The 10,695-nt window shown below is 44.4% G+C and overlaps 1 protein-coding gene across 2 annotated transcripts in view; it reads left to right on the top strand.

Moving 5' to 3' along the window:
- The window catches only part of PPM1L (protein phosphatase, Mg2+/Mn2+ dependent 1L), a 217,595-nt gene that overhangs the window by 191,274 nt on the left and 15,626 nt on the right, over positions 1-10,695 (top strand). The window contains exon 3 of one of the 2 annotated variants that reach the window (XM_006025683.3): positions 5,386-5,547. The exons of the other annotated variant lie outside the window; for it this stretch is intronic. Coding sequence (XP_006025745.1) covers positions 5,386-5,547 — 162 coding nt within the window. The remainder of the gene's footprint in view (positions 1-5,385; positions 5,548-10,695) is intronic. 2 annotated transcript variants of the gene reach the window in all.

Below are 10,695 nucleotides of genomic sequence, written 5' to 3'. Positions count from 1 at the left end.
GTGAGGCTGGCACAGCCCCTGGCCCCGAGCCTGCAGGAGACAGCCCACTATCACAGAAATCTGGTGGGGCACATGTCCCTCATGCCTCCCCCAGGGTTGTGCACAGTGGCAAGGAGCTGTGCCCCCTCCCCACTCTCCCACGCCCCCTGGATGAGCCACCTGCGGTTCCATCCCGCTCCTGACCCTGGGGTGCCATGCACCCCTCTGTCTGGGCAGCGCCTGCCGCTGCCCCAGCCCCTGCCCCACTTGCTCCCTCACCATGGGGGCCTCGATCTGCCCTCCCATGCCCCTCCCCCCACCCCCCCAACTTACCTGCAGGGTGGTGGCTGCCCAGCTGTGCTCCTGGTCACATACATGGCAGCACCTTTAATTGTGCTGATTCCCCTACCCACCCTCCACCTACCCACTGAATGGTGGAGGGGCCCTGCTTGCAGCTTGCTCCTCCGCAGGGAAGTGAAAGCTACGGTTTTAAACTTGACACCATTTTTGTTTCCACACCGCTGATTGGCTGAGGAGCCCTGGGGCCCTGGTGCTTGCAGCCCACGAGTGGGGAGACAAAAATGGTGGGTGGGATGGGAGGGGGGTGCAGCCACCCCTGCAGTATAGGTTGTCATCCCTGCACTCCCCTTTGTGAAATTCTGCATCTGCCCATGGGTGTGGGGGGCTTTTTGGGGGAAGGCAGCTACAGGAAAGGGGGGTGCAGGTTTGGAGGGGAAGTTGGGCAAGGGGGATGGAGATTTCCACTCAGGGTGAGGTGGTGCTGGTGGGCAAGGAGTTTGAGGAAGGGTGGGGGAGATTTCTTATACCTGGTTGGAAGGAGTGGTTGGGTTTGGCAAGAGGTTTGCCTGTGTGGGAGTTTGGGCAGGGAGTTAGTGACTGGAGAGAGAAGAGCTGGAATCCTTGGGGTTTGGTTGTTGTTCGGGGAGTCCTGTGTGGTTTGGTTTATTAGAAGCTGCTTTTGGATAGGGCAGGATAGAAATCTAATCACTAAAGAAATGAGCTCAGATTCCCTTTAGGGCAAGATCTGTAAAGAACACCATTAGGAACCTCTTGCATAACTCCATCTGTCTACGAGCTGTCGGCTAGCTCCATGCAACTCTCAGTCTGATTATAGTATACGTCTATACGTGCGTGCGTGAATGTGTGAGAGAGTGAGATAAAAGACCTTTAGAGTTCATTTGCATTTCCTAAGATCCATTTATGCTACCTTCATTCTATAAATAAATAAGTATATATCTGAAAAGTTATAAAAAACTGGCTATCACTGTCTCTTGCCCAGCTGTGGCTAGCTTTCCTTGTCAATCTTCATTATGTGAGAGGGTAGAAGCCTTACCCTCCTGAATAATCAGATGCAAATTAGTCAACAGAGGTGAAAATTCCAGTCTATGTGGAAAGAAAAGAATGCAACCATGAAATTAATTTTATTCACCATTACATGGTACTGAAATAGGAGTTTTGATGATGTGAAAATGAATTAATGGCACAACACAATGTAATCTAAGGTAAATGTCAGGAATGATCTATTAGTTTAATATTCATTAGTATATTTCCTCAAACTTGTCTTCTCATTTGTCCCTTTAAAACATTGTGACAGCTGGTCTGCAGTCCCCAAAGACAAGCAAGAAAAATACTTCTTACGTATATGATTATTGCTTATCATATTGAGGGAGAAAAAATAATACATAGCTTTTCTTCTCTTTGTCGACTTCAGTTTTCTGCAGCATTTGTTTTACTCTTCATCCCTTAAGCATCGGAAATGAATAATGCTTCATTTTCTAGAAAGGTACTCTTTCCATTTGTACTGTGGCCTTCATTGATGAGTCCTTTAACCTCCAGCAGTGTACAAAACACGAGGTTTGAAGGTCTGATCTGGCACTTTTTTGATTCCATGTCCATTGGATATTTTGGTCTCTGATTTACAGTTAACTGTACAATAAGACCCTTTGGTCAAAAATTAAACTGAACTTTTAAGAGTGTTCTCAGACAATGCATTTGAAGTTTATCTGATACTGTTTTTTCACTTTGTTTCTGATTCTGTAATTCTGTTCAGATGAATAAACCCTATATCTGTATTTATATTGTATGAATGAAGAATCCTGCCCTCTGAAGCAATTGTTAATGTCACGAGCAAGCAAAAGAGTAAAACTATTGGGTAATTCAAGAAAATGTTCTCTACATTCATTAGGGTTACCATATTTCCAGTTTCAAAAAAGAGGACATCTGTTGCATGGGGAGGAGGAGGGTATATGATTGTGGGGGGCAATGATATGCTTGTGCCCTGCCCCTGCCCATTCTGTTGCTCCTCACTCCCAGGCCACAGCCCCCCAGCCGTGCTGCTGCCCCTCACTCCCAACCTGCAGTACCCTTCCCCCTGGCCCATGCTGGTGCACTCCCAATCTGCAACCCGCTCCCTGGCGCTGCCTGTGCCCCACACTCCCAACCCATGATCTACCGCACCCCCCCCAAGGTATCCCTCACTCCCAACCCACAGTCCCTCCAGCCCTGCCAGGCCCCTCACTCCAACCTGCAGACCCCTGCTTCCCCCAGCCCTGCAGCATCACTCAGTTCTTCTGCCCCTGGCACACTGCCACCAACCCAGCCACATAGCTCCCTGCTACCCCTGAAGGGTCCTCTCCCCCTTCACCTACTTGAGGTGCAGGTGCCTCCCCCACCCCCTTGCTCTAATACAGCCCCAGCACCAGTAAGCACCTGCGTCGCTCATATACCCATCCCCCTCCACAGCCCCCTGACACGCACGGCCTAGCTCTCCAAACCCCACCCCCCACAGATTTACCTGCGTGCAGCTGCCAGGGCTACTCCCACCGCTCTACCTGGCTCCTTGCTGACCATGTGCATGTGTGCCCTGCCTCCACTTGCCCTCCCCCCACTTCCTCCAGCCCCAAGCAGTTCCTTACTGGGGCAAGCTGGGAAGTGCCAGGAAAAACTTGGATGCTGAGGAGAACAAAATCCTGGGCATTTGTTGATATTTTAAAAAACAACCTGGACGCAGATTGGAGGACCCAGAAAGAGGATATGTCTGGGGAAAACCCAGATATATGGTAACCTTTATTCAGATGTGTGTCTGTAACTGAATTTTAGAAAATATAACTTGCTTGAAACTTGTTAGAACATGAGTATTTATTACATTTTGCAGAGATGATGACACCGGAATATCTAGAAGATGGGCCTGTATCCCTGTGTAGAAAGAAAAGCATAAGAGAGATTAACAGCAGTTGTTACGCAGAGAGGTATATTTTGTAAGTGTGATACTTTGCCAAGATAACTGGCCCTGGCTTCAGGAGACAAAATGAGGAGTGAAGAGACAAAAATACAGAAACAGATGCTACAGCCCCAAAATGTTCATAACTTACCATCTTTGTTCCTGCTTACACCCTGCAGCAATAGTCCTGTGTTATTTTTAGCTCTCCCTGGTTTTGTTGCCAGCAACAGCATGAAACAGTCTCCTGAGAGGGCTCTACCCTCTCATACTCGCATCTCCTGGCTGACATCAGTGAAAAGTTGTACAAATATATCAGAAAGCAAAATATCACCAACTCTGTACTCAATGAACCAACGTGACATATCTAAAAATAACTTTTTTCCATTTAAATGTGTTCCTCAGCTTTGTGTAATTGTTACTTCTCTTGCTTTTAAAAGAGTACATTTAGAGGAAATGCAGGCTGGTGGTTTGAGCAGAGTTCTGGAAACCAATTTGACACTGACTTCCTGTCTGGTCTTAACCATGTTTGTGCCTCAGTTCACTTGTCTTGAAAATGGGGAAAGAGCTGTGCAGCTCATGATTGCAACATGGTATCATTTTGTACTTATTTGCAGGGGGGTTTTGTAAACTCAAATTTGTTTTATTTCTGTGAGTATTAAGTGTTCTTGGATATTAAACCATCTCAACTATGCGCAAGTATAATCTATTAGCAGTAAACTTTATTATAATGACATCTTTGCATCTATCTTTTATTGAAAGACTGAGGTAAAACATTCCTCTGGGCCTTTAGGTCACATGACAGTTTAATTTTGGCTTCATTTATATTTGATATCTACCTGCCCAAACTAATGCTGTGTATATGCACACGTGTGTGTGTGCGCACGCACACATGCATGGGCGCTTGTGTGTGTGTAAATTTTGTACATAAAATCAATGCTTATCAGATTCCAAATTGGGAAAATGAGAAATATTTTCCAGCTTCTCTATTAAACTTTGCAGTTTTTTTTCTTTTCATTTCTACTAAATGAAACATGATAACAAAATGTAGACATCCTTATTTCTGTGAGATAATAAGGAAAGGACCAATCCTTCAGACAAGTATCTACAGGACTCTTACCAGTGACTTGAGCCATTTTGCCCATGTATCATCTCACAGAGTATACAGCAGGGGTGGGCAAAATGCGGCCCGCCAGGCCATTCTATCTGGCCCACGGGGCCCCTAAAAAATTTAGAACATTAATATTAATCTGCCCTGAGCTGCCTGTCATGCAACCCTTGATGGCTTGCCGAAACTCAGTAAGTGGCCCTCTGTCCAAAATAATTGCCCGCCCATGGTATACACAGTGTAACATATCCTTGAGCTCATCTTTGCCACAAGGCCTCTATCCTAAATCATATTCTATACCCTGCAGAGAATGTGGATCCTATTTACATCCACTGCTGGGGGCATGGCATGGCATACCAGTCTTGACAGCAGTCCTCTCTCAGGGCCACATAGGAAGTTATACTCAGACAAGATTTATTTTATTCATGCATTTCTCAAATGTAGCAATTGCCATTCACAAAGACTACTAGTAGGTTGCTATGCCAATAGAAATTTTCTCCTGTTATTTTCCTTGACCAGTAGGAGAAGACAGCTGTCAGGCTGAGAGAAGACTCTATTTTCCCTTACCCCAACTTCTCTCTGTCTGTTTAATTCGGAGAACAATTTCCTGCTAGTGAACTTTATCACATGTGAACCAGAGGGCGGACAGGTTGTGGTTTTTAATAGCTATTTTCCCCATTACGTGAATGCTCACTGTCCCGTGAGAGAGCAATATAAACAGGGTATATTATGAGAAGTTTCTTTATCCAAGGAGGTTTGTGCTCTAAATTCATCGTAAAATTGCACCTAAATGATAAAGCAGATGAGAGATGTTGTGCTGGGGAAATGACCCTGTAATTCCAGCTTGTCGGAGTTAAAATCCAATGGACTAAAATTATAGTTAGAAGAAATTGACTATCAGATGTGATCAATTCCATTAAATAGACTGTCATCGGAGTACGAGATGTTTCAGTCAGATACAAGTGCAGCTGCTACTGCTTTTGGTGGCCAGAAACAGATAACAGCTGGTGGAAGGCCTGTGGTGATTCTGTTTCATTGCCTCTTTTCCCTCCTTTTTCAGGCACAACATGTTTGATTGCATTGCTGTCAGATAAAGAATTAACAGTGGCCAATGTTGGTGATTCCCGAGGCGTCTTGTGCGATAAAGATGGGAATGCTATCCCCTTGTCACACGATCACAAGCCCTACCAGCTGAAGGAGAGGAAGAGAATTAAAAGAGCTGGTAAGCTTATAAGCTTATCTTTTTTGGTATAAAAAATGCATTCTACTATACTTGACTCTGTAATTAGTATAAAATTATTTTTCCACCTAAGGTGCAGAAAGGTCCCAGATTGAGTATTTTGAGAATAATATCTTCACAGTACATAATGCTTTTCAACCCTAGGTCTCAAAGAGCATGTGAAACAAAGGCACAGAAATTAAGACCATGGTTATATAATAAATCAGATCTATACATGCCAGCAGGAGTGGGCTCGTGTATGCTTAGCTGTTTCAAGCGGGCTGCTGCCTCCTAAACTGGAAGCAGAGTAGCCACATTGCTAGTGAGTTAACTGGCCGTGTCACTCGGCAGTGCTAATTGCCCCTCTTCCCTGTGCGCCCCCCCCAAAGCCTCATGTGGATGCAGCTACACTGCCTCCAGTTTAAGAGCCTGGCTGCCTGGAGCAGCTCAGCATGCTTGAGGGTGCCACTACCAGGTGCCACACAGTAAGTTTCCCACATAGATATACCTTGCCTCAGCTGAACCTATCATCAAGGGTGCTAGCTGGATTTGTGCTTTTAGTACATAGCATTCTTGCTCAAAACCTCTAGCCTTGTCTAGTCTCTTAAGTACCCTTCAAAGCCAACCCAGGTGTGGCTTCTAGAGTGGGATAAGTCTCTGACATCTTTATCTCTGAGACCCCTGGTCTTTCAGTGCCTGACCCTCCCTGGATACTAATTGCCCTCCCCCAGGGTTTTACCTTCCAGTTCAGCTTCTCTTCAAAGGGTAAGTGGTGCACCCTGAAGTCCTCAGCAGCAAAACAGACAGCTCCTTTTCAACAAAAGGCCTTTACTTGGCAACTAGCACAGCAAGCCAAAGTCATTGTATCCCCCTCTAAAGGATTAAGCAGTTCCTGTATCCTTAACCCAACCCACACAGCCCTGAGCACCCCAGAGCTGTCTCTCTCCAAGTCTCTCTCTGGACCCTCCTTTTCAGGCTCTTCTCTCCATTGTTTCATGCTAATTTCCCTGACACCCTCTTTCCCTTGACACATCTGGGCAGTAGGGCATCCAGGGAACAAGGCCATTCAGGGTGCAAACACACGTGCCAGCTTTCTGACAGTTAAGCTGACTTAACTTTTTTAAGTTATCTTAACTGTTAGAGTGTATGCACATATGTGGAGCAGAGTTGACTTAAATGAGGCGTAATATAATATGCCTCCAAGGTGTATTAACTTGGGTTGCATTAGTTAAGTCAACTTAGCTCACAAGATGACTGACTATACGTCAAGGAGCTTTACATTTGTATGCTCTGACGTGGCTAAACTTGTCAATTTAGTTAAGTCACCTTGTTTTAAGTCGATGTATACATGCATATCCATCCCTTATTCTTTGTTGCTGGAAGTGTATCTTGTGTACCCTAGCACAGAGGCAGCTCTGGGTCCTAGTTAAGGACCCTCCTCCACTCCATCCTGACCCCAGGACAAGCTAGTGGGGGGGAAACTGAGGCATGCAACATTATAAAAAGAAAACACATTTAAACCAGAAATATTACAACAAAACCATAGTCTGTCACAGGCATACATTTTTTTATGGTAGATAAGTAGTTTGGGGCCAAGAGCTTAGCCAGGTTCCTAAGAATTGGACACACATGCATAATGAGATGCCCAATTATCAAATGTAATGCCCATAAAGAGTTTTAGTAGGGACATAAAAGCTCATGCTTCAATTGTTTAAATCACTGTACGGATTAAAATTCAGGTGAGGCCTTCATGGGATCAGATTGGCTCATGTCAGCCTGTTGATTTGAACCATCAGAGACAGGATACCAGACTGGGTAATACCTCTACTCCTATTTAAACAACAGTTCATGAGGACAAGCACATATGTTGTTAGTGCACCAGTGTATAGACAAATTGCAAACAAGTGCCTTCTCTGTAGGGTTGTGTGAAATTTCAGCAGCCGTTTCATTTTGGAGGTGTTTCAGGCTGTTTCGGCACCTGAAACACCAAATCCAAATCAAAATGGAAGGCTCCAAAACGAAACAAGGCATCCGAAATGTTTTAGAAATGCTTCAGAAAATTTCGAAGTTCTGAAGCTAAGCTGAGCTGAGCTTGCAGGAAAACAACTGTACGCTGCTGCCCTGCCACGTGACTCGGCTCCACGGGGATCAGAGATCCGCGCCGGGGGTCTCGTCACTGCTGCTGCCTACCCCGTGCTGCCCTGGCTCTGCAGGGAGCAGAGCTCTGCACCAGGGTTTCCTCGCCTGCATGAAGAGGGTTTCCTCACCTGCATGGAGTGGCCCTCCCCTGGATGAGACACCCACGGCCCCATCCTGCTCCCCACTGGGGCCCCAAGCCCCGCTCAGCTGGGCAGTAGGGCTGTGCAAAGCTTGCAGCCCATTGGAAACAGATTCGGAGGAGATTTGGCTGAAACGAAATAGGAAGGTAATCCGAAACATCGAAACGAATGACTGTCCTCCGAAACGGCCAGATCCAAAACTGAATTGAAACACAACCATTTCACACAGCCCTACTTCTTAGTCCCTATTGTCCACTAATGTTTTGTGTGTTGTAGAGCTTCGCAGTCCTCCTAGATGATAGTTTTCTGCCCATAACAGAAGCTGGCATCTGAGCCCTTCCAGGCTATTAGGGGTGCACCCACACACCCCTTCCTCCCACAGATTTACTGGCTGGAGGCTGCTTTCCAAGCTACATGGCTGCATTCCTAGCCATGTACATGCTGCAGCTCCGTGCATGCATGAGGCATTTATCAGCGACATTATCGGCTACACCAGCCAAAAAAAAGCAAATTGACAATAATGTCAATTTTCCTTTTATTGGTGCCAATCCAATATGTACTGATATCGGTGCACCCCTACAGGCTATATCTACATAATGCAAGGCAGTAATACCTGATCTCATTCTGCACATGCTAGCTCTGAAACCAAAAGAAGTGCAGCTGTAGTAGCAGTGTCCTGCCAAGACCTACTTCTCAGCAGAATTTATTAACCTAAGTAAGCTGTCTTAGGTTACCTCTGCATTATACCTCTAGCACTGCATTACACCATAGGGCCCTGCTACATGATCAAATTAAAGCTAGATAGAAACCAACTATATAATTGTTACACATTTTCAAGCACTGACTTTATAGTTGGTTGGCTCTTTTTATAGCTGGATAGTCATTTTTATCATGTGATAATTACTTTGCATGAGTGGTTGGTCTAAATTTATTGCTCAATTAAGCAGTTAATTGTGTGATATATGTAACGTGTAGCAGGACCATAGAAACATGCCCTGTGTTCTAGTTTCTCTAGCTGTAAAATGGAAATAACAATGTTTGTTCTTCATTCTAATGCTCTTAGAAAACTATGGGTGAAAACTGCTATAAAGGCTAAGCAGTCTCACCAGGATGTGGAACTCAGGCCTTTTGAAATCCTTGTCTCCTCACTCGATAGAAAGTACCTACTGTCTTTCCCCTATAAAATGGAATTTTAGAATAACTGCTGGTAGAGGTGTGATTGTAATCTTTCCCTCATATTCCTGATTTTTCTCTTTGCATCAGGTATCTGTACTCCCCATCTTTCATGTTAAGATGGTAGGTCTTAGTTGTAATTTGTAGTTTGGTTGCATAGTGATGCAGCACTATGTAAGAGAACACAGAATATCCTCCTCTCCTTCTGCTTTTATTTTCCAGCACAGCCTGTCTGCAGCTTAGGCCTTGAGTGAGGGACCAAGTTAGTATCAGAGTCATTTTAAACAACAAATTACAGCGAAAGCAGAAGCAATATCTGGTATCACATGCAGGATCCTTTCTCAGCATCTCATCTCCTGAAAAATATCTTGCCAGTAATATGCGTGAAGATACTGTGAAGCTCCAAATGGCAGAGCCAGACCATGTAGTAGACTTCTCTCATGTAATCAAAAGCTGGCTGAATTTCAGTGAAGCCCACAGAAGCTACTCTGACCATGATCAGTCATGAGGAAGGCCTTTCTGATGTATTCTCCTTAAATTGTGGGAGTTCCTATCATCCTCTGAAATTGTTACTATAACTATTTTTATTAAACCATAGACTTTTCTTCTGGACTCTGCACAAGCTTGCATGGGGTAGATGCCAGAGACAGATTTTAATGATCTTAAAACTAACCCTTTTGTGTGAAGGTCAACCCTGATAATTCCCTATTCCTGTGGGTTTTTTCAACCAGGTTGTCTCTTCGGGCTTCTCTGTAGGAGCAAGTTTACCAATATATTAATATTATATCTCCCAAAGTGCAGACACTTAAAATAAGTGGGTTTCTTTTCGTGATTTTACACTGCTTTCAAAGCATACGAGCAATGTGACTCTTCCCTAGGCAACACAGTTTCCCAGGAGGCAGATACAAGGATATAAGGAGAGGAAATAGGGAATTCTTGATCTTTCTTTTCTGTGTGAAGGTTAGCTTGTACATGAGATCTGGAGCTTCAAGATTATCTTCCTGTAAAGTAGCTTCCACCTTACGCTTTCAAGTATCTAATGGTATCTTACAAGGAATCTGTACAAAATATTCACCTGAAGAAACAAGTCTTGCTAAATTTCCTTTTAAAAAAAAGTGGATTTAGAGTGGGTGTTTCCCTGTAATCCTGTGAGGCCATGTAAACAGCATAGCATCTTTAGACATTAGGCATTGAACTTTCATGTACGTGCATGTGTGTGTGTGCACGTGCATGCGTGCATTTATTTTTTAAACTTCAGGTCTCAATGAAAAATGAATGTTCCCTCTCCTTCCCCCTAAACAAAATTGTCCGTGCTCAGCTAACAGTGTAATGAGTTTTCCTTTGTATTGTACATGACCTCATTTTTGTTATCATGATGGATTATATGATCCTTCCATTTTTATAATGTAGATAACAGCTGGCAGAAACAGGTTCTAATGCATACTTTAGCCCAGAGGTAGGCAACATTTTTTGGCCAGATTGCCGAAAAAACCACAATGTCTACCTTGTAAGGTGCCGGAGTGCCGGCACGCCACAAAAACAAAACCGGGGTGGAGGGGGTACATGGCAGGATGCACTGCATATTTAATACTATTAATAATCATTGATGTTGCTTTTTTTATTTTATTTTTTTTTTTTTTTTACAGTAAATAGAGAGCTGGTGTCAGGTGGGGAGTGGGGGCTGCCCCAGGGCTCCGCT

The sequence above is a fragment of the Alligator sinensis genome, unplaced genomic scaffold (genome assembly GCF_000455745.1).
Source record: "Alligator sinensis unplaced genomic scaffold, ASM45574v1 scaffold869_1, whole genome shotgun sequence".
In the NCBI taxonomy this organism is placed as follows: Eukaryota; Metazoa; Chordata; order Crocodylia; family Alligatoridae; genus Alligator; species Alligator sinensis.
This window is presented reverse-complemented; position numbering and strand designations above follow the sequence as displayed.